This window comes from Cydia splendana, chromosome 18, assembly GCF_910591565.1.
Source record: "Cydia splendana chromosome 18, ilCydSple1.2, whole genome shotgun sequence".
Classification (NCBI taxonomy): Eukaryota; Metazoa; Arthropoda; class Insecta; order Lepidoptera; family Tortricidae; genus Cydia; species Cydia splendana.
In genome coordinates, this window is record NC_085977.1 from 8,739,063 (window position 1) to 8,764,247 (window position 25,185).

The 25,185-nt window shown below is 37.8% G+C and overlaps 1 protein-coding gene across 1 annotated transcript; it reads left to right on the forward strand.

The window, feature by feature from the left end:
- The first annotated feature begins 488 nt into the window (after positions 1-488).
- LOC134799525 (kinesin-like protein KIF15) lies at positions 489-23,298 on the forward strand. The gene is made up of 9 exons (XM_063771952.1): positions 489-563; positions 1,196-1,309; positions 2,658-2,842; positions 14,808-14,956; positions 18,523-18,697; positions 19,174-19,274; positions 20,203-20,310; positions 20,794-20,960; positions 21,038-23,298. Exons 3-9 carry the CDS (start codon positions 2,685-2,687, stop codon positions 23,279-23,281), a joined length of 3,102 nt encoding a protein of 1,033 aa, XP_063628022.1. The 5' UTR covers positions 489-563; positions 1,196-1,309; positions 2,658-2,684; the 3' UTR covers positions 23,282-23,298.
- Positions 23,299-25,185: the final 1,887 nt, after the last annotated feature.

Consider the following 25,185-nt stretch of genomic DNA (forward strand, 5'->3'; position numbering starts at 1 on the left):
GCAGTGTAGTGTGTATGATGGTTTCAATTGTTTACTTATACGTGGTGTTACTGGTTACTCTTCTTACCTATATCTGTGTTTGTTAGTTGAAACGAAGTGTATGTAATTGTCATATTATTTGTTAGCAATTAATAATTTATAAGTTTGATTTAAAATGTCGAACGTCAAATTGGCTATTCGCGTTCGTCCGTTTACGGAAAGGTTTGTATAAAAACTTGCATAATTAGGTAATTGTATATGGATATATGTACATATTATATTATCATTTAAATCATCTTATAAATAAAGCCCAATTACTATTCTAAAAATGATAACGTTAAATTGTACATAAATATATACTAAGTAATAAAGTGGTTTCTGAAGATATTCTTAATCATTCTCAACTCATTCATCCTAATTAACCTAATACATACTATAATTATATGTAGGACACCCATTAGTGTCATTTTCGAACAGTTTCAGTTTTCTTTTCACGTATTTACAGAGAGTTGAGGTCAGAGAAAGACCGAGTCCCGATAGTGAACGTGCTTGACGACAAGACAGTAACAATTACCAATTTAAAAGTAAGTATTTTTCAACATTATTTTATAAACAACGTTGTATGGGTAAACTCTACTTTCTAACAGTTACAATAAATTTTCACGATTACTATTATACTATGGGGCTATTTATAAATTACGTAATTTCAAATTGGGGAGGGGGGGTCTGGACATCGGATGATGGTAGCATGACGTAGGAGGAAACGGGGTCATTCGAAGCATGATTTTTGGATGATTTTAGGGGGGTGGGGGAGGTCAAAATTCGTCAAAAATAGATGACGTAATTTATGAACAGCCCCTATATCACTATTACAAGGTGTAACTAAATTAGTGGGGATCCGTTTAAGGGCATATTCGGTATCGTGGTCTGATTAGGAAAAAGTAGAAGAACAAAGAGAATATTTATAATCACTACGTAGAAGCAAACATTTTTTTTCCTATGGGGCCGGTCGTCCAAGTCACCCATACCGGCCAACCCTCCATACAAAGGCCAAAAATATTTCTTCTACTTTTTCCTAATCAGAAGATCCTCACAATTTTTTTACACCTTGTATACCTTTATATGTCCCTTCAGCAGAAAGTGTCTCGAAAAAGGATAGATGTAATGAATACCTAAATAGTTACGCATTTTTTGAAGATTCATGTTAATTGCTCAGGTGAGTGCCTCAGGCGCGGGTGACAGTAGGGAGCGCGTGCGCCGATACCACGCCGACTATACTTTCGACAGCGCTTGCTCGCCCACCAATCAAGAATATGCCACTCAGGAAAAGGTAAATGTTTTTTACTTGTACAGTCAGCACCAGAAGTTGCTAAGCGGGTGTCGTGTTGAAAATTACCTGAACACAACTTTCTTGTTAAGAGAATAAGAGAGTGTGAAGGTCATTTTGAACACCTCAGCTGCTTAGCTACTTCTGCTGCTTATGTATGAATGCAAATTGGTCTAAAGCGACCTTACTAAGTTCCTGTACAGACTTATATTACTAGTAGTTCGCCCCGAACTGAGAACTCGCGGTTCGCCAAAAAGATCAATTGAATGCAGTGCTACTTAGTCGTCAAAGGAAACCGCGTGCAATTTATTACAAGATCTGTGGAGCACTTACTTGATAAATTTAGGTCACCATAGAGATTAAAATAAACGGTATCTGTGGTAAGCCGTAATCTTTCTTGTCAAGGCAGTATGGCCTATGGTCTTAGCCTGTCCAGAAGGACGAATAAAAAATATTTCTTATCAAATGTCAAACACTAATATTATGTTTATTTTATTTCGTTTTTATCTTGCTAATTATTTTAAAAATCTTAAATTAAAAAACAATATTATACGAGTAAATGTGTAAACCGAGCACTTTCATTTGATACCAAACTCGACCATACTTTCTTGCAATTAAAATGACCAGAATAGCAAGACCCCTCACAAATAGCTTTTTAGCATTTTAAGCTCTTCTAGCTCAATAACCTCTTGTTCGAGCCTGCTCAAAATTTAATGACTAAAATATAACGCCCTCAACTATACTTTCACCCAATTTCATTTAAATTAGAACAAATTTACTTAAGTCATTGTGTATCAAACTATCCTCTGATAGTTCAGCTTAAAAACATTGAAATGCCGGGACGTACCCCTAGCTAGCCGTGTGTTCCAAGTTGAATGTAAGAACTTCACGTCGCTTCGCTCGCTCGTTCGATAATAAAATTCCTTTGGACATCCTTGGGCGGAGCAAGAATAACAAACAGACGGCTTTGCTTAGCATACAATTATTTAAGAATATTCAAGCCTTAGCATGTCACGTTGCAGCTAAAACAAACATCGTCGCAAGGGGTCTAATTAAAAACTCAATTTATGATACAAATTTGCTAGGCTATAGAGTATAGTTAAAAAACCGGACAAGTGCGAGTCGGACTCGCCCACCGAGGGTTACGTACTTTTTAGTATTTGTTGTTATAGCGGCAACAGAAATACATCATCTGTGAAAATTTCAACTGCCTAACTATCACGGTTCATGAGATACAGCCTGGTGACAGACGGACGGACAGCGGAGTCTTAGTAATAGGGTCCCGTTTTTATCCTTTGGGTACGGAACCCTAAAAATGTATCTAAATGAGAGCGGGTTGTGTATATTTCAGATTTTCGAGAGCATCGGCCGTGACGTAATGTCATGTCTCTCTCGTCTCTCCTCAGTCTGCGTGCTAGCTTATGGACAGAGTGCCACAGGGAAGACTCACACGATGATGGGCACGGACTCGCAGCCGGGGCTAGTGCCGCGCCTCTGTAGGGAGCTGGCGTCTGTGGAGTGTGACGTCACCATCAGGTCAGTGTAAACTACACCTATAGATCCTGAACTCATCTGTATTATGTCCTCAGTTCATGCTGACGATTGGAATAGAGTGCTATGGGGAACACTTAGACTGATGGGCTGGGTCTAAGTATCTAGAGTTGGAGGTAAGTAACTGTAAAAAGTGAAGTCTTAGGTAAGTATTAGGTCAGTATTTAAGTGGGCAGTTATGAATGATTGCAGCTCCATTGTGTCACATACACGGGTATGTCATCTTTTGTGTGTGTTACCCATTAATATGGTAGGTATCCTAAGAAATAGGTAGATTGCGCTAAGTACGTATGAACATATTTTTCATATTTTATACTCTGAAAGTAATTCATTCATTGTCTAGTGATAGGTACGTTTGGACCGTAGGGAGTTTTATTTTCCAGGTAAATACTTTTTATTTTAATGATTAACAATTAAAATTCAGTTCAAAATGGATTTCCAATTTTCCATTATAACTTTCATTCTGTAATTAATAATATTTAATAATAATAAGCCCGCAGGGCAGCTTGTGGCGAGCTGTTGGGGAGTAACGACCCCACGGACCCGAGTACTCCCGAGAGTTGGTCAGGGTGTCCATCTCCGGCGTGTCTTCGTCGGTCGGAGTGGACCCCAAGGGGACTCGCAGGACTCTCAGCTCTGTCTTGCCTTCATTGGCCGTCCATAGAGGAGTCGCTAGAGCTATATGCTCCAGGGGTGGAAGTGAAAGATGCATAAGATGCGAGTTGGCACAGTGGCTGGTAACAGCCACTGGGTAGAAAGCGGCGCACACCTCTCGACGCCCCTAAGCCGCTCACACTGGTGTTGCTCCTGGTCGTCTTTACGACGGCATTTTCAGGGGCCCATCTAGTCAGCGGCAAGTCACCGCCTGCCTTGATGACGGTGTTAACATTGTTATGGCAGGTGTCCGAACTCTTTACAATAGCCCAGTCTCATTGTCCACCCAAACTTCAATCCATAGACCGGTATACTATTCACTTTTTATACAATAGTCCCAATGACTGCTGAGATCGGTTCATGAGTGTTTATTGTTGCACCTGTGAACGGGTTCCAGCGGACGTTCTACATGACATTAAACCTCTCCAAAGGGCCTCTACGTGTTGGATATATATCCCCACGCAAGCCTATCAAAAGACCGGGATTTAAAGGCCCGTGAAATCCAAAATGGAGGTACAAATAAATAATAATAAATATTATAGGATTCTTACACAGATTGACTAAGTCCCACAGTAAGCTCAAGAAGGCTTGTGTTGTGGGTACTCAGACAACGATCTATATAATATATAAATACTTAAATACATAGAAAACAACCATGACTCAGGAACAAATATCTGTGTCATCACACAAATAAATGCCCTTACTGGGATTCGAACCCAGGACCATCGGCTTCACAGGCAGGTAATTCAACTCCCTATTCCATAAATTACCTTAATCAAAGCCTTAAGAAATACTACAAGTTTTTACTTGGGTATGTTTTGTACACATATGTACACACGTACATTCCACATATTCGAAAAGACATATTTCTGACTAAAATTATTAATGTCACGCCGGAAATAGGCACCTTTCAGACCTTGGTTAACAATCTATTAATTTACCTATGGATTACATACGTTATAAAAGGACAGCTTTTGACATTGCTGTTCACATGACGCCATCATGACGCAGGTAAACAAATCCGTTTGACAAAACCTCATAAAGAATTGTCTTTCAATAACCGGCATATCCATTATGGTCGAGACACCTCCAGACAGCGAAGAAGTGTCTGAAATTGTTTCGATGTCATTTGCTTATGCAGTTCGTGTGAAGGAGCAATAGTCGTGATAGCACGCGAAGCTTCACCGTCCAAAACGAAATGAGTTTCGCCACCTTTCATTTGCATTTGAAATACGATCAAAACTTATTTATGCCCCTAAACTAACAAATTACGGACCTTTCTACGTGGCACCTGCAGTATAGTCAATTTTATAAAATAGTCGTCGGCGTATTTTCTGGCCCCAGTGGTACCAAAATAATTTATGTAAGTCGATCTGTGCTATAAATGCTAACAAACAAGGCAAGGGATCACACATTTTGTATTGAAAGATAGGTAATAACTAGAGTCTGTGCGGAAAGAGAAGAGTCGTGGTGCGTGGAATGTATGGGGCCCAATACATTCCACGACTCTTCTCTTTCCGAACAGACTCTATCGCATATTTTAGACCTCTATTCGCCATCCGTATCTTCTCAATAGCGCAGCGTGCAGGGGTACCAGTGGCGGCGCGTCCATAAAAGCCGATTCCCACCGGCATGCCTCTTTTTGGACATTTGAGCAGAGTTGTAAAGGAAATATGTAAGCCAAATTAGCCCCGGCTTGCCTATGGATATGTTTGACGCGCCGCCCCGCTCATTTTCTCATGCCAAGTTTTAGTAGGTATGTAAGTACCAAGTAGACGTGCGCGCCGGTAGAAAAAAATCGGGCGGCGGCGCGCCACGAAAAAATCCATGGCGGCGGCGTAACGCCGGCGGCGTGGGATTTTCAACTTTTCAATATACGTATAATGAAAAATCAAGATTAACTCTAACATCTCTAACATCAACAAGGGAAAAAATCTCAAAAAAAACTGTGTTACATCGTTTTTTTGGTATATAAAAAATATCTAATTATAATGTTGAAAAAAACATATGTCAAGTATGTTGGACGTTGCTATGATCGGTGTAAATAAAAAGATACGCCGCGTAATGAAAAGACGTCCAGTATTTTGGACACGCCGAGTATAGAGTACCTACTGTATGTGCATAAGGGTTTTTTAGTCCAATTCATGTTTTTTTAAATAAATTTTAATTTTTAATTAGAAATACACTTACTGATAATGTCAACTTATGTAATGAATTTAAGTAAGTAAAACCTATTATTTATATATTTTTGCAATAACTTTATAGCTCGTAGGTGGTAAAATTTTACTAGTCATTGACGTCATTTATTTCACATTAAATCTAACTTAGCGGGATATCCTAGGAAGCAGTAACATATGAGCAATGGTTTTTACAATTATGCATGCACTTTTATCAAAATGAAAACAAATCCACACACACACACAGACAGGACAAAAAAATCCATAAAAACATCCACAGGAATAAAAATCCATAATTTTTTTTTATCTATTTGGTTCATTACGTTGTATTACCGCAAGTAATGACTTTTTAGAACGTTTTGAAACACCTAACATCCCTCTATTTAATTTATTTACCACAAAAACTACCAGAAAATTTAATAATTTTACTCTTCGCATACTTGGCAACGTCCAACATATTGGACTTAGCAAAAGTGCCGTGTAATCGACAACGGGCAAAATACTGGACATTACACTTTTTACACTTGTTTTTACCCATAAACACGAAACATTTTTATGTAAATCATATCGCCACGTAAAAAACAGACCAGTTAGTAACCTATTACACGTTTTAACGCTGCTTAATACTGTCATATAAAAAAAATTAAAAAAGGGGAAAATGTCAGCCTGTCGGATGCTTCCTTGCAAGTTCTGCGTTCTGTAGGACTTTGACAAAAAAATTAGGTTCACACTGGTTCCCAATATTTTCTTACTTACTTAAAAATAACATATCATTCAAGTAGTAGTAGTAGTAGTCGTAGTTTCCTGGTAGTGTTAGTACGCTACCAGGGGAAAGTAACGCTATGCTTTAATATTTGGTGCAGAATTTTTTTCTTGGGATGTCCAGTATAGTGGACGTTATCGATTTAAGGGTTAAAATAAATCAAGCATTGAATTAAAAAAAACGGAACAGTCGGAACGCTAAAGCTAGGCACGTTGCACGCGCTTTATATCCATTGATTTTAAATTTGTACCCTCTTGCGGGTTTTGTTTCGGCGCGAATTTTAAACTACCGGCGGCGGCGGCGGCGCGCTGACTCCTTATGGCGGCGGCGCGCCGCGGCGGCGCGCACGTCTAGTACCAAGTAGTAAAACACTCTTTTGTATTGCCCTGCCCTGTAAGGGATATTCGTTGAACTTATGTAAATTTAAATGTCATTAATAAATATCTTTATTTTATCTTATCTTTAATAATACCCATTCAGCCCTACACATGGAGTTTTACACGTAGTGTTTTCTGCTATCTCCGTTAATGTGTAGTCTAGCATCCGCATCCGCATGTATCGAACAAAATAAAATAAACACATACCTACCTACAAATTCGTTAAGAACATAAAGAAACAATAGCAGTAAATGATTTATTTAAAAAGTTATATCTGCATCAATCTTAATCGTTATTGTTTTATTGTCGGTACTTCGATTAAGTTTGAATGCCGTAATAAAATGAGAACCACCCAAGGCCGCGTCGACACGCGAGATTGTAGCACCCCTCGGTTACGATTATGGCTTTATCTGTACTAATATCTTGCTACAATACATGTATTAGTACCTAACCACGTGTAGGAGTTACGTGTTCAATACATCGTCCAAGATTGACTTAACTAGATCGGTTTCTTAAATTTATCATTATTTTCTAGCGTTGTTGAAGCATTTTGCCACGGCTCACTTAGGAAGCCTGGCGTCCACTCAGTAACCTCGCCCAAGAGTTGGTACTTAAATAAATAAATAAATAATAATAAATAAGAGTTGGTACAGGCACTAGTTTTTACGAAAGCAACTGCCATGTGACCGTCCAATCCAGTGAGGAATCTAGGCCCAATTGGGATTACGCCGGATTCCCCACGATGTAGGTAGGTATAGACGTTCAAGCAAATCTTGTCAGTAGCGCGAAATTCAAATTTTCTATGAAACGATATCCCGTCGCGCCTACATTTTTAAATTTGCCGCCTTTTTCTACTGACAAGATCTGTTTGACCAACTATAGGTACCTATTCTGTCACTAAAAGGCGACTGATAATTAATTAATGTTTCGTGTTTCGTACATAGGTAGATAAGTTTGGAAAAACTCATTGCCCATTTAACTAAGTATTATTATAGTAAATGGATTATAAACTTTGTCAAATCATTTCATTTTCTTACTCATATGTGAACCCATCCTGAATATTGCGACAAAGTTTTCGATAAGGATTTCCCAAAGTAACTTGCTCCTTCCAGTCTTAATATATGTTGGACAAGTATAGCAGGGTATTATAGGTTCTATAAGTGTCTAGCTAGAATTATACTCGTACGGCTTCTCACCCTTGCGGCGCGAACAGTTTAATTCGCCACGTCCAAGGTGCCAGGTGCGACCCTGTGCTGTGTTTTACAGGAACTGAAAAGTGACCGTGAGTTGAAACAGCATAAATTGTAGTTTACTAAGTCTAAAATGTATTTGGATATTTATCTAGGTAGTTTTGTAATCATAAAAGAAGTAGCTAGAACTTCAAAATGGTCGTATATTTTAGTACCTAATAGGTTTTTTTTTTGCTTTTTAGTAAGTAATTCGTACCGGACAAAGATAAATTAGTAGGTATATAAATACGATGAAGGGTTGGTTAGAAAATATCCAAACGCGTTAGAAGATCATCGTAAAAACTATCATTTTAGTACATGGGAGGATCTCATCACAAAAAATTTCACCATACAAAAATTTTTTTTTTAAATGTTTAATTTAACACGATTCTAGCTGGGTAAAGTAATAGGGGGCTGTATATTGAGGATATTTATGGAATTTATACAATCATTTGTGGCTTATATTTGAAGTTATCGCTTTCGGAAAATAAAAACGCAAGATGGTGATGACAATCATGGTATGGTAATGACTCTTTTATAGACGGTAATGACACTGCATGTACGGTAATGACGATTTGGGAACTAATTTATATATGTATTAAAAACGTATTAAAAAAACAAAAACTTTTTTGAATTGTAAGGCTTTAGAACTTTAATAAACATTACAAATAACATGTTTTTGAAGATAAGACTTGCTACATAAATTATTTTTAGAAAATATAAAAAATACATTTTATTCATATAAATAAATATATAACAAGTATTTTTATTGTATAATTTTAAATAATTTATATTCCGAAACAGGCAATTTATGTATTCATTTATTATTTTTGGGTTTTTTCAATGTTAAATCATATTAACAATATTGTACTCTTATTATCAGTTTAAACCCGCATCTTCTTTTATCTACTGCATAACTTGGTATTTATATCATATTATAAAATTGCTGGCTTACCAGTGAGCTTAATTTTTATGATATATTACTTTTTTTGATAATTTGATTCATTGCATAAGTTTGTATTTTTGTTGTTTTATAAATTAACTTTAAAAATAGCTATAATGATTTAAATCCATATATATGTTGTTTAATAGCTAAACATTAATATATAATCAGTGTTTTATAAGTTGCAAGACCCCTACTTGTAATGCAAGTCATAAATGACAAAATGTTAGGTATTGGGTCCGGTGACTACCCAATGGTATAATTATTAATTGCTGTAATTATATACATCAATTAATATAATATTATCAAAAAACATAAGGCCATCACGATAGTGAGCCAGTACTGTAGCCTATGGTCGCTTAAAACTTAATATATGTTGCTTGTTTAAATACTTTGTTTTAACACGACTAACATGCAATTACAGACTCTAAGTTGCACGATTTACATTATTAGATAATAAAAAATAAACATTTGTATGTTCTAAGTGACCTAAATTTTGCCTACTTCAGTCAAAATGTTATTTAAAAACTAACCATCCTCTAGTGTGAAAGAAATAGTCATATCTTCTTCTACATTTATTCTACATTTATAAGGTAGACATTATATAGTGTTAGAAGACATAGAGAACGTTTTTCAAACAATACAGCTTAATTTCATAATGAATTATAGCAAAATAACTAGAAAAGTTTCTGAGAATCGTCATCACCATACATATGAAATCATCACCGGTCGTAATTTTTTCCCGGTGATGATGAGTATGGTGTTGACGATTTGAGAGTTTCTTGTTTTTATTTCTAGAATACGAATAATAGTAGTTAATGTCTATGCTACACAATAAACTTCATGTAGTTTGCCATTCATTTCAATAATTATTTCTAATATATCATTTGTAACTTTTTTAAACCAAAGCATAACGGTGATGATGCTCTGTTGTGACAAACTACGTTTTACAAATTTGTTCGTAATATTTCTCACGATTCAATCATGTGACTTTATAGTGAAATCATTTTTGGCATTCTATATTAAAGTGAAAAATAGGGCAAGGACCTTTAGCGGTATTTCGTTGTTCATACACGGAGATAAGCTCACATTGACATTACCATGACGGTGTTGACGAATATTCGTGACAATATTTTAAATATTTTTAAATGTACTTTCTCGGTGAAGGAATTATTGCATATTTTTTCATGTGTTAAACAACAACATGGAAAAGATATAAGTAAAAGAAAAATCGCAATCGTACGATAGGTATGCTATAATTTTCACTGCAAACAAAAAGGTTCAGATTTTTCCGGTAGACGGTGATGACTTTCGACACATAAAACATTTTATATAAAAAAAGCTATTAAGTTATTGGAGATGGTAATTGAACGAACATGAAGATAATACTTAGTTCTTAAAAATATATAAAAAAGTTGCAACTCGCACAACCTACTAGTTTTTTTTATAAAGACCGAACCATAAGTTTTCGCAGGATTTTGAAATCCACCCACATACATGTCGATACCTACATCCTTATTTTGAAATATTTCCCTACATTAATATATAATGTAAATTTGTAAAATAAACCTATCTACTAAGGTACCTATATCAACTTGGCAAAGACGGGCTTTTTTGGTGGCTTCATATACACAGTGGCGTAGCTAGAGGATATGGCGCCCGGGGCAGGCACCAAATTTGCGTCCCCCCCCAAACGACATGAACTAACGAAAGGGTTACTTTTTTACTTATTAAAGTTTACTTTTAATTTAGACAAATACAGTGTATATGTGTTTTTTTAGTAGATCGGTGGCTTAACAAGCTTACGACCCACCTGATGGTAAGCGGTCATCGCATCCTATGGACGTCTACACTCCAGGGGTTAAAACTTATACACTTCTTTTTTGGAGATCACCCTACTGTAGCCTCTCGAGAAAAGGGAACTTATTCAACTTATTGTGGAATGAGCTCCCTTTCTCGATGAATTTCCTTCCGCCGGCAGCTTGCTGTGGAGGAAATTCGTCTTAAAACGGCACAGTGCGCGACCATTTAGGTTCTAGGGTGTGAGGATAAACACTCTGCCTACGGCGAGCGGTGCAGTGATGGCAAGCTGTCACCGTTGGCAACTAGGCAGCATGTCCAACAATTCTTCCGACAACAGCTCATTGTACCTACGAGCGGTAGAGAACACAGACAAGGAGGCAGTCTCCTTAGACTTAAAGGTTCAATATCGCGAGTGAGTTTGGGATCGTAGACTATTCATAGATACTTACAGCGCGTCTTTGGACTTATTCGAAGTGTCCAAGAAGGCATCCAGGTGCTCATGCCCAAAGGTGACAGCAGTACTTAATATATGGGACCTGACTTGCGACTTACATAAAATACATATAGCAGTACCCCAGAGTAAAGTATTTTTTTGGATACGAGCGCACCCTACCCAGCAAGGTGGCTACGAAATTATTGGAAGTCACTGATTGAGATATCAACACCGAGGCTCCCAATACTCCCTGACATGGGAAGGGTTGTGCCTTGAAAAATGGGGTTTTCTTAATAGCGGTAAACGCGCAAAATTGAGTCTTGGTGGGATTGAATTGGACTAAATTGTCCCAATAGAATGCTCTCGATACCTGACACAGGTTTTTCACGACATTCTAGTATCACAGACCGAGTGATGTTGGCATGGCATGTGTTTTACAGGATGGTCCAAACCTTGACGTTCAAAAAAATTTTTTACATTGCTCACGCTGTGGGCTACTGAATAGGTATGTATGTTAGCGGACTTTTCGTAGTTTTCGAGTTATGATTTTTATTACTTTTAACTTTTGTTAAGAAATTCCGGGGTGAAGCAATTAAATTATTAAAAAAAACTATTGAACTTTTTTAAATGTTTCTTTTTGTAACATACATAATCCTTGACAAACGGCGCAGTTGCTAAAAAAAAGTTGGGAAAAAAAGACAAAGTTTTACGTTCAAGCATGTCAAGCTTAGATGTTGCCCTTACCTAAATAAATAAAAAATACAAGCGATTTCAAGGACTTTTGGTTATTTTAGAAACTGCTAGACCCTAAGTTTTTTAAAAGGTCAAATAAGTTATACTTAATAGTCATAATTTGTCAGAGACGCCGGTCAAAGGAACTGAGGTGGAAAGCTTCCAAATTAGTAATTCATTAAAAAAATCCTCTTTTGTTATTTCTACTATTATTTTATGGGGTCACTTCCCCATCGCTATTTCATGTTATCAGTGCAAATACCACGAACAATTATTAGAAGGCATAAAAGCAAAGCAAAGCTTCACCCCGGAATTTCTTAACAAAAGTTAAAAGTCTCGAAAACTACGAAAAATCGGCTAACATACTCGTACATGGGGTATATTCTGATAACCCACGACGAGGATTCTAAAAAAATTGTTTGGGCGTCAAGGTTTGGACCAGCCTGTATACAGGGTGGCTAAAAAATAACTGCATTTCCGTTGCCAGGGAATTTGGGATTATACTAAGCAACTTTTACTATGAGTCCAACCCCTAAGTCGCGAAAAAAAATTTAGCTGTTTCCTACATTTTGGCTGGTCCATTTTCTATGGGAGGGTAAGCTTTTTTTTCGGAGTTGGTCCCGTGGTAAAAATTGCTCAGTGTATAATCCCAAAACCTCCCTGGCAACGGGAATGTAGTTATTTTTTAGCCATCCCTGTATAGTACTGTCGCCCGCATATCGATGAATGTCGTCGATAGACAACATGTCACAGATATCCAGCAGCAGCAGCTATTGGAGCAGCCAGCCTAGCCAAGGTTACAATCGCTATCGCTTCGACAACGAAAAGCATTGTCTCTCTATCACTCTTCCTTATTAGTGTGACAGTGAAAGTTGCGTTTCGATCGCTACAGAGCGTAAGCCATTGGCATCTTGGCTACGCGGCCAGGTTCCATCTACTACGGCTCATATGCGCCTGCCGGACAAAGGGCTAGCGATCCATTTGCATAGGTAGTCTCTTGGACAGTCCATAAGATGGTAACTTCGACAGGAGACCCCTAACGGAAAAGACGCGCTAACACGGGACACAACTCTGAAGCATTCGGCCCGCTCGCCTTATAAAACGAAAGCATAGCAACTCCCGCCGAATATCCCTCTGCTTGATAGAAGTTTCTGGCATAGAATATTCGCACTGCGGGATGGTGGGCAGTAGGGCGCTATATACCGTCGTCTTTCAAGGTCGAGTTCGAGGCAAAAAGAGTACCTAAAAGATCGGCTTTCTCTTTTGCGCTGTGGGCCAGAATACCATCGGCATTTCACACTTCACAGTGGTGGTAAATACGACTGACAAAAGTTTCCCTGCTGCGTTTTGGCAAGGCGGAGAGGTAGTCTTTTGCCCATTTTGGCGCCCCCCCTTGGACGGCGCCCGGGGCACGTGCCCCCTCCAAACCCCCCCTAGTTACGCCACTGCATATACAGCACATACCTACATGTATATCTTATCTTATAACGCGACGCATGATAAAGTTTATTTGCTAGTGTTAACGCTCTTTTGCCAACTTATAAATTGTTGTGAAGACGTATGCATTATAGATATTATCTTTTGTCAGGTAAGTAGAAGATTGAATAGTTTATAATTGACCGGGTGCGTGAGTTGGTGCTAGTTAGAGTAAGTTTTGATGTTCAGAACTTTAATCAATTGATCATTTGTTAGTTAAAGTAAATCATGCCTAAAGTTTGACACACAAACCTTTAATTTAATAATTTATGTGTATCGGTAACGTGTAAAAGCTGGATTGATTTTATAAGATTCCGTCTTTCGATATCAGGGATTAGGCGATACTGTCTAAGATCAGGTGACGTACGTATTTGTACTAAGTGAAAATTAAATGCATAGTGTTTACGGGTCTAACGGGTCTAATTACCGTAAGAAAGATTAAACCTCTTATTTTATAAATTGGTGTTTTTACTACTATAAAACTCGTTAGACCCGTAAACAACATGTACAAGCGTATTTCAGGCTTTTAAGGCTGATTTTCAATTTCAATGATGAAGAATGATTTGAAATAAAAATCTATGCCGTATTTTAGGGTTGAATGTCTTAAATACCTACAATTTGTCTTTTGGTTCCTTTACTTTCTTTCTATAACTGTGGCGATGGCGGAGCGTAACAACTCTCAAGGACATATTAAGCCAAATTAGCTTCGGCTTTTCCGACGGATTTGTTAGCCTTGCCTGTGTTGTGGAATATATACCTATGTGATTTCACCTCCAACTTAAATTGCTTACTTTATTTATTTTATAGCAGGTAAGTTAGAGATATTTTAAGTTAACTAAATCTTATCAGCTGCTATAAGGTTTGTAATTGCATCAGAGATACCGTATGTAAGGATCATTATTTATTAATAGCTTATATTTGATCATTCTTACTTTTATTTATGATTAACTTATAAAAGAGTATCAATTGACTAATACTTGTCACTGGTTCCCGCCATGTTGAATTGTTATAAAAAGCGGGTTTAGCAGTGACAAGTGGCCAGTTCGAGTACGGACAAGTTAGAGTGAAGACGTCTTGAATAATTTATTGTAAATTGGTTGTTATTGTGTTTGTAACAAATGAATAAACTTAAAATATTGGTACAAGTAATAGTTTTCATCATCAACCCGGTAATAACCCAACACGTATTGTCGGTACTAGTCGTACACGAACTTTTTTATTTAAGAGGCTCGAGTTGAGTCGAGGCGGGTGAGGCTTTAAGGTTTGAGGCTTCTAGACTCAACCGTCGCGACTAAAATTTTCTAGGTTACGCTTCAAACATAACACTACTTACGTGTCGCAATTTTTTTAAATTTCTTAATAGTTTCCTGGAGATCTACAACGAGCGCGTCCACGACTTGCTGGTTGGCGAGGATCCACCACTGACCTTCAACTCGTTGCCGCGGCGGCGTGGCAACGCGCGTAAGGACCTGCGTGTCCGCGAGCACCCTACGAGAGGACCTTACGTACAAAGTGAGAGGTTTATACACTTTCATATAACACCTGCTGGGGCGAGAGGATCTGTTACTTACTAACAAAGTTGCAACTGTGGCCATGCGCTATCATATCATGCACAAGGTCCACTTCTGCGAGTACCGTACACCAGCGCTGGTTGTACGGCATGGTACGAGTATAATTATAGTCCCCCGTTTTCTCGAAATTATCTAGAGAACGCGCGCAAACAGCTCCTACAGAGCAACAATTTCTACTGAGATCAAAGCAATAAAAAACTTTCAAGTGTGATATTGCTAAACATTTTTTTGGCTTATTCTCATTTTTAACCGACTTCAAAAAAAGGATGTGGTTCTCAATTCGCCGTAATCTTTTTTTATGTAAGTATGTTCCCCGATTAGGGGAGAGGGGGGGCAGCCTGGTACACTTTTTACATTAATTGTCATAGTTCAAAATATTACTTATTGAAACCAGTTTTAAGCCTCTACACAATAACCTACGTTATTAACCTATGTAATTACTGTATTTGCACATATATAATGCTAAAGATAATAGTACAAATTAGATTTTTGCAACTCAAGGAATAATGTTCGATACTGCCCCAAGAGTGGGTAGCTTTGAACTTACATGGGGCAGATTTGAAAAATGGGCTGCATGTAACGGCAATAATATCAAGATATACGCGATTTTTTTATCTGTACTTGGCACAGTTTGTCACTAGAAGTAATCGTGTTAACAGTTTACTCGTATAATTTGCAGTTACAACAGAGATGGGGTAGTTTTGTACATTCATGTTTTTTGGAGTGTTCATAGGTGCCTCAGTGGGGGTACCTTTGAAAAGTATTGAAATCTTACTAAAGCTACCCCCTTGAGGCAGTTTTGCACATACAATTTTTCAAAACTACCCCAATAATGTTTTAACAGCGGATTATATGAGTATTTATTATATTTTGGTTCTCTGTGATTCTCTTTATTTTTATAATTCCTTACCATTTTTACCTGTTAACAAATAAATCATATTATAGTAAACATGACTAAACGTAATAACTTAATAAGTACTGAACCACTTAGTTCATGGAGTTTAGGTAAATGCATTATTAGTAGGTATTTACTAAAGTAACCCTTCAAGTGGCGCCAGCGAAAACGCGAAAAGTAGTCAAGTGGCGGGGCCCCGGTGGGTGGTCAGCGCAGATTAAGAAAATTTTACAAAATCGTCGATTTAAGCTTTTCTATGTTTGAAAGTATATAAAATCACATATTGTTAGAATCAGCGTTATATAGGCTATTTGAATATAACAATTAAATTATTATAATGTTTATACATTTGGCCAGACGTAATCAAACTCCGGAAAAATGACAGTTTTCCAGCTTCCTTGTTAAAAATGACTACCACCATAAAACTAATTGATTATTGGAGGTAATTGCTATTTAATTATCAAAGGAAGAGTTTATCTATAAGATTAAATCAATAAAAGGGACCTAAGATACAATTTCTTTTACAAAACAACCTCTTAATAAACGAGACTGACCTCGGACTAGGCGGTCGCTCCCGAATCAATGGTCCTCACCAACAAATTTTATACCAAGTGTTTTTGTGTTTCTTATGGTATGCTATCCTTCTCTAACTCGCTACCTAATTTTGGGCGCTAGAAGAGCGTAACTATACTTAATACGTTCAATTTCACCTCTAAATACGTCAATACCTCATTAACCACTCACTGGTGGATGACAGTTTACTGGTTTTCGCATCGACCATTCACAGGTTGACCGCCACTTGACGGGGTTAACTAAAATATCATTACGGTTTCAATTTACATACCAAATGCCAGTCAATATCGAGGCAGTTATGAACATTTCTTATGGCCGGGGTAGTTTTGAACAGACTGCTAATCAAAACTGCCTCCTATTTATTTTTCATAACTACCCCAACACCTACTTAAAAAAATAAACGTCGTTATTTTGTAGAAACATCGCAAATTTTGATTATTCATCCTTCGTCACTAAACATAATAGATTGTTCTATCTAATAAATTAAGTTTCTCTAACCACTTCCTTCAAATACAGCCTGAGAAACCTTACAAATACAGGGTGATCAATCCAAATGGGTCAGTATGGAGAAGTCAGAAACTATAAGAGATAGCGAAATCTGTTCTTAGGAACCATGGCTTCGATTTTAGATTTAATAATAATGGCATTCAATTTTTTTTTAAATCTATCATACATAACCGGGATTCGAGCCTGGTCAATATTCTTGTTGTTTGTTTGTATGGCAACTTAAACGATGCGTGATAGGTGGGGGGTGCTCGACCAAATATCATAGAGGGCCCCGAGACAAAACAAACTACATTAAAAAAAATTCAAAATGGCCGACTTTTTTTAAATTTTTTCAAGTTTGTCCGAGCACGCTGAGATTTGGCATGCGGCGAGCCTGGGAGCTCAAGATTACCATGTCAAATTTTTTTTTTGAAAAATCCAAAATGGCGGCGGTCACGGGCAAAGTCAAATTTCCAAGTAGGTTAAGCGAGCCCGAAGGGCGAGCTTCAGGCCGGTAGGCCGAGGGCCGACCTCGGCGGAAGGCCGAAGGCCCGGAGCCTCCACCCCGACTCCCAAAACGCGAGGCCGAAGGCCGAGCTGCGTGAATGCGGTGCTTCCAAGCGTTCTACCAAGTCAACTGTCTTGATGAGCGAAGCCGGCAGGCCGAGTGCCCGACGGCGAAGCGTCAAGGCTTGCGAAGGCCGAAGGCCGAGCTCCGCGTAGGGCCGAAGGCCCGAAGCGTCACACGAGAGGGGGAAGTTGGAGCTTAAACACGACCCAACACTTTTCCTATTGGGAGTCGCGTTTTGGAAGTCGGGGTGGAGGCTCCGGGCCTTCGGCCCTCCGCCAGGGTTGGCCTTCGGCCTCCCGGCCTGAAGCTCGCCCTTTGGGCTCGCTTAACCTACTTGGAAATTTGACTTTGCCCGTGTCCGCCGCCATATTGGATTTTTCCAAAAAAAAATTTTGACATGGTAATTTTGGGCCCCCAGGCTCGCCGCATGCCAAATCTCAGCGCGCTCGGACCAACTTGAAAAAAATAAAATAAAAAAGTCGGCCATTTTGATTTTTTTTATGTACTTTGTTTTGTCTCGGGGCTCTCTATGATATTTGGTCGAGCACTCCCCACCTATGACGCATCGTTTAAAAGTTGCCATACAAACAAACAACAAGAATATTGACCAGGTTCGAATCCCGGTTATGTATGATAGATTAAAAAAAAAAAATTAATGCCATTATTATTAAATCTAAAATCGACGCCATGGTTCCTAAGAACAGATTTCGCTATCTCTTATAGTTTCTGACTTCTCCATACTGACCCATTTGGATTGATCACCCTGTATATATATTTCGGGGATCTGGGAAACGGCTCTAACGATTTCGATAAAATTTGGCGAAAACTCGATCTAGCTAGGTCTTATCTCTGGAAAAACGTGCATTTTTGAGTTTTTATATGTTTTCGAGCAAAGCTCGGTCTCCTTGATATTATGTAGGTATAAAATAAACAAAATGCCAGACAGTGAAAGATGGCTTATTTGTTTTTAAATATTGTCTAGATTTACGCCGTGTAGCCGTAACCAACGTTGAGGCGCTGCTCGCGCTAGTGGCCGAAGGCTGCCGCCGGCGGCGCACAGCTGCTACACGCCGGAACTCCTCCTCTTCCCGGTCTCATGCTCTGCTAGAGCTGAGCACGCCCAAGGCAACCTTGCATCTAGCTGATCTTGCTGGAAGGTATACTGTTTACATTTGGCTAGACTTACATCCTTCAAGTAGAAGAATATGCAGGATAAAAGGACACCGCGATTTGAGCTTGTAGTAAACCACCTGTGCTTATCATCATCTGTCTAACGTTAACCCGGTGTTTTCTGCCACAGCCGGAGCCTGGGGTTCGCTTGGCAACTAATTAGGAATTGGCGTAGGTACAAGTTTTGACGAAAGCGATTGTCATCTGATCTTCATACCCAGCGGGGAATCTAGGCCTTATTGGAATTAGTCCGGGTTACCTAACGATGTGTATTCCGTCACCAAAAAGCGACTGGCAAATATCAAATATTAATTCGTAAGTAGAGGTACATAACTTCCAAAAAACCCAGATAAAAGCCGCCCGCCCTGATTGCTAGGCTACCAACGCTATTTTATTACAACTATATCTACTACTACTATATCATCTCTCACTCATCAGACACATCTCCGTTCCATTTTCCCAGTGAAAAAGCTAGCTGGGAGGGTATTGGAGGAGGACGCCAAAAAGAAGGTGCCAATATTAACAAGTCCCTCGTGGCTCTTAGCAACGTCATATCTGCATTAGGTGAGTTTAATAGTCGTCGTAAAAAGGCTTTTTTGTTTGACCTATAAAACTTTTGTTCGAATGCAAATTTGCGTCAAATGTTTTATTTGGCATATATTATGCATTTTATTTGTGAGCAGTATTTTTTCATAGTTGTATAAAAAAACTTTTTGTAAGTAAAATTAAAGGGTAGGTAATAGTGACACTCGGGCAATTAAGTTGCCCGACGCCGAGTTTTTTTTAAGAGTACCACAAAGGATAAATAAACTAATTAATTATGATTGTAGATTTCAATGTCCCCCCAAATAAAATATAAATTGATATTATAATTCAATATGAACTGGTGTTTCTGTTAAATTAATTAAAATTAAAGAATGCCATGTTGTGACACTGCAGCATATATACAGAATGATTCATGAGACGTGAGCAGGACTAATCCTGCACACTCAGTAACTGATAATTGATCGATCACCGTCGTATTTAGGAGAAACAACAACGCTTTTTCCTATTTTTTAACTTTTTGGTGAGGGCAAATTTAATTCTAAACATCATGGTCACCCTACAGGACCTAATTAATAAACATAAAACCTCTTTAACCGTAATGGCATTTTGATTACGAAGAAAATAAACTGTCAAACTTGAGTGAGATACGAGTTTTCAAAAGTAACCAGACCGTGATGACAGTAATGACATTCAATTTGACACAGAATATCGGTAGGTAGTTTAGTATTCTAATTTTAGGGTGACCATGCATGTCGTAAAAAAATTAATAACTTTCTTTTCAACACGACTAGAAAATTAACGTTAACCTCACTAATACTGATACGAAACAGTTGCTTATAATTAACGATATGCGCAGTGTTAATCCTGCTCACGTCTCCTGAATCACCCTGTATATTAATATTTCGTGTAATCATAATCAATCATTCTGATTATTTGTATCGTTTAGTGAGCGGTAGCAGCGGCCGTGGACGGTTTGTTCCTTACAGGGATTCTGCTCTTACTTGGCTTCTAAAAGACTGCTTTACGGGAGGCGCCTGCACTTTTATAATAGCAAGTAAGTTCACCAATCATGAAAGATATAAGCTTGATAAGATGATAAGTCATCACAAAGCTTTACGTTGAATTTTAAGTTTTTAATACGATTTTCTTCTTCGAACTAAGTGCTCGGGATACGAATGTACCCGGAAAGCTGCAGTCCGCGACGAATGGCGCCGTATTAGCAAGATCATCACTCATCGAGATTCACAATGATGACCACGACCACTCTGGCAAGAGTGTACCGACTAAAAAGAATACTATTTTCAGACTCTACTGTCGTCGGGTGACATGATAACAAATCTTAAGACATACAATGCAGTCTGAACTTTACTTTCTGTTTGACAAAGGGTCGGTTGCGCCAAACCGTCAGTAACCGTTAAAACTTAGGCAACATTTTATAGTATTAGAAGTTTTATTCATTGCTGATTAACGTTGAGCAATTCATCTATTTGGTTGGTGCAATTGATTCTTAGTCCCTAAATGAATGATGTCCCCACAGCGGTTTCTCCGAGTGTAGCCTGCTACGGTGAGTCTGCTTCCACCCTCCGCTGGACGTCTCGCGCGCGTCAACTGCCTCCCCCGCGCACCGCCCCGTCCGCACGAGCCTCCATACAGGCCCACTACAACAATTTACTTGCTGAGCTCTGTCGGCATCATATAAGATACGTAAGTATAAATTACGATAATTGATAACTGTAAATACGTTTTCTTATTCTACAATCAAAATAATTACACTTCCGCAGGTCCCAGAAACAGGAGGACTAGTTTATGAAGACTCCCATTGGGATTTAATGCCAAAAAATGTGGAAATCGTAGATGAGAACACAAGTAAAATAGGGAACTTTATGGATATGTTGCAACAGAAGACTGATACCAAATCAGAATCTGTGGTTTCAGCACACACTAGTTCGGATGTGCTGAGCGCCGCAGATGAAAATGTAAATATAGCTAACGAAATCAACAAGGAAGTAGATAAATTACTTGTGCCAGTGCTAGAAAGGACAAGGAGTGAACTAGAAATAGTGGCACCACTCCGACATAAAAGACGACATTATAGGTCTCAAGAAGTGCTGTCTATCGATAAGACTCTACACGAACCAATGCCTGTTCAAACTCATGAGCGAATTCGTGAAATTGCTGGTAAATCTCATGTTCCTATTTTATACGATAATCAAAGAGCAGAAATTGTGGCATCGGTTACTGAAAGGTTGTACTCAAAGCTGAAAAAGAAAGAAGAAGCAGCTGTGTCCAAAGTGGAATCAATGGTAGACAAAAAGATTGTAGAGCCACTAAGTGAACTAAAAATTTGCACCAACGCGAGGCAGCGTTTAATGGAATTAAGTCAGAAAGCGTTAAGAAATAAGAGAAGGATCGGCATACCAGCCCACACACAAACACGACGGACGGTTATCCGAGTAAAAGACCAAGGTATTGATGTGCAGACTGACTTGGAATCATATTGTGATAAAAATAAACACTCTTTAGTTACTTGTCGGGATGCTAGCACCGAAACTAAACCTATAACACCTCGATGTAAAGAAATTGCTATCGGTCCAAAATCCGGTTCCTTGCGCTCTTATGATAAATCAACAGTTACTGAAGCCAGGCAAGTTGTTCTAAAAAGTACTTTTATGATGACTGACGATGCGGTGCGATTTGATAGGTATACACAAACTAGAGTCCTACCGCCTCCAAGGCGTAAACGCTCAAGCAAAGCCAATATTAGTGAAGTCAGTCATACGAATAAAGTAGACGAATGTATATCTATGCCCATTATCAGCATAAATATATCTCAGAGATACGCAGAGTCAGAATCTCAAAGTTCCGATGAAAACTTAGATGCATCTAACTATGGTACTCCTGATAGAGGTAGTAGTGTTGGAATCACTCCCGATCTCCTAACTAATCATAGCAATGTAGAATCAGCAACTAAAGGACACAAGGAACCAATTACATATCAATTTGGTAGTAATCCAGTTCCCTGTACAGTTAGCCACATGAAAGTAACCAAAAGAGACGATACTTTAAATTCATCAAATTACAGCACTGAAGATTTTCCAGATGCGGAAAACTGTGAATTGCCCCGTGTATCCGTAAACTGCTCGAGCAAAGCTGATCAGAATGAAATGAAAGATATAATATTAGGCCGTAATGATGACATATATCCATTTAATATCATACTTTCACCACCTAGAGAAAACAATTCAAAAAGGATCGTGAAGTTTAAAGAAAAAATATTAACTCCTCCAGAACAAGATGATACAACGAGTAAACTGTTAGAAAATAACGAAAACCAATGCTTCCATGACGGTACGAATACTCAGATCGACTCAACTAAAACAAATGATCATGAAAAACACGACAATCCTATAAATTATAATTCTGATATTATAAATACAGAAATAGATAACGATGGTGCTTCTCACGCATGCACTTCTTCTGACTCCATAGACTCTGGTAAAGTAGATTCAGATTCGTTTATTTGGGAGCAAGGTGGCTCTGACCATATAGACTATAAACCATATAATATAACAAATCATCAATACACACCCGTTTACAAAAACCAATCAAAATATAGAACTGCTAAATCCCGCATTTACAGAGAATTTTTAGGATTAGACAAAGAACAATCTGAGAAAGATAACCGTTATTACGAATCATTAAACTGTGATTGCAGCTCTAGTGAAAGCAATCACACTGATAACACTCGATATAAATTCTTACAAAGCAAAAAATTCTTTGAAGACCAGAACAAAAAATATAACAAACAAACCGATATTTATGATCAGCTCGAAAAACAAATACTTGATTCGTGTAACAGTTTAGACATTTCTGCTGATAAGTACAATAGATATTTGGTGCAATATCGCAGGAATTCTACAGGATACTCGAACGAAAGGACCCCAAAGAAATATTTGCAACATTTAGTGCAATTAAGGAGAGAAGTAGTCAAAGCTGACAGCGACACTACTAACAGTCAAAACTAATTTTATTAAGTAACTTCAAATTGAATAGTTTTATTAATTATTGTAAATATTTTATGCACAAATGTTTAAGTACTTACTTATGTAAACTTTTCCCATCTTATGAACAATGTTGATGATGTAAGTAGGTAAATTATAGTACATTGTAGGAGAGGACGGAAAACCGCTAAAAGATGGACGAGTCGTTTGAGGGCCGACACGTTAGTGGAGGCCCTCAAATAAAACGAGTCCATCTTTAGCGTTTCCGGCCGAGGCATTACATAGTGCTTTTCACGACTACTGCGAGGAAATAAGAAAACATTATAAGTACTAGCCCGCGATTTCTCTGGTAGCAAATTACTAGCCACTGCCTGTGCTGTCTCTTGAATTTCGGTAGGCGTCAGCGTAAGAATATCATTTTCTTCACTAGAAGAACTCATTTTTATAGCGAGCGTAGATACGTGTTTCTTGTATTTTTTAGTCAAACACAATTTACACTATCCAATTCAGTAAGTATTTTCAGATCCCGCCTTTTTTACTTTTTTTATCACTTTTAAGAGGCGTCTTTCTGTTATTTGCTTCAAACCGAATCTAAACTAAGAAGCGTTTTTGCTAAAAAAAACCACAAACAGCTACAAAAGTAAAAAACGCCTTAAGCGTGAACTGAATGGATAATTGTTAAACAAAATAAACAGAATGGTTTTGACATTTCATTTTTTCTTAAAACAAGAAATTGGTCCTATAAATAACATAATGTTATTTTTGAAGGAAAAAGTTGCGCCAAAAAAGACCTTTTATTGATTATTATGTTTTAAATGATACTCATTGCTGTAGCGAACCGTCACCAATGACAGATGATGATAACAATGAAACATTGTAGTAGTGGTGGTTCAGGTGCTACAGCTATTGCCTACTTTCCAGCTTGGTTTTAGACCATCTTTTGCCACATTTCCGAACAGTGGCGTGAAAAGTAAATAAATAGCGAGATCGTTGCTTTTCGTTCAGATACATTACTGTATAGAGGTATGTCATTATTGTACTTTTACAATAAAATACAATACAAATACTCTTTATTGCACACCTCAATAAAAGAAAACAGAAACACAAGCAGAGGTAAACAACAGGCGGTCTTATCGCTAAAAGCGATCTCTTCCAGACAACCTATGGACAGCGGAAATTAATAAATTTACATAAGTATGTCAGTGGGTGTTGCAAATGCAATGAAAGAAACCTGGTTAGGCTACATTATTATATATAGGTAGTTGTAAATTGATGTAATATTATTAAGTCCTTACAATACAGTATTATTTTTTCTAGCTGAAACCGTAGGTGCCTACAGTGTACTGCTTTAATTATAAAAAATAACATTGTTTACCGTAAATCTTAATTAAGTTACTAAATGAGAAAAAAATACCAATAAGTACAATTTATTTGCTATGATTCTTGCTAAAATAGGTATATCTATAGCGATCGAGATGCGTTTATAATGTTACAATATAACGGATGTTAAATTGTCGTTGATACCATTTATAAAATGATTTTCATAGAGAAGGTTATGTAATTGATGCAATGTACAAGTACCTAGTCCTTGGAAATGAAGATATTTTTAAATATAATAACACGGATTTGTAGTTATAATTTATTTGGCACTAATTAGTTCACTCGGAAGACGTAGACGGCGTGTCAACCGAGTAGGTGCACTATTTTTAATTATATATTTTCTGGGCCTATGAACCGTGAATTTGTAATAAGTTTTTCTAGAAGCATAAGTAGATAAAATATATTTTTAATCTTAAGGGTGTTTATTGATAGTATTAAGAGTGTTAACATTGTTATCCTTGGAAGGCTTATTTTAAGTTAGATAATAAAATAATAAGTATTTGTTTTAAACATAGCCTCGAATAAAAGTTACACACATTAATGTAACT

Coding starts and splice junctions, on each gene's coding strand:
- LOC134799525 (XM_063771952.1), top strand. CDS start 2,685: ATGTCATGTCTCTCTCGTCTCTCCTCAGTCTGCGTGCTAGCTTATGGA. Junction 2,843..14,807: donor GAGTGTGACGTCACCATCAG/GTCAGTGTAAAC, acceptor ATTTCTTAATAG/TTTCCTGGAGATCTACAACG. Junction 14,957..18,522: donor GAGAGGACCTTACGTACAAA/GTGAGAGGTTTA, acceptor AATATTGTCTAG/ATTTACGCCGTGTAGCCGTA.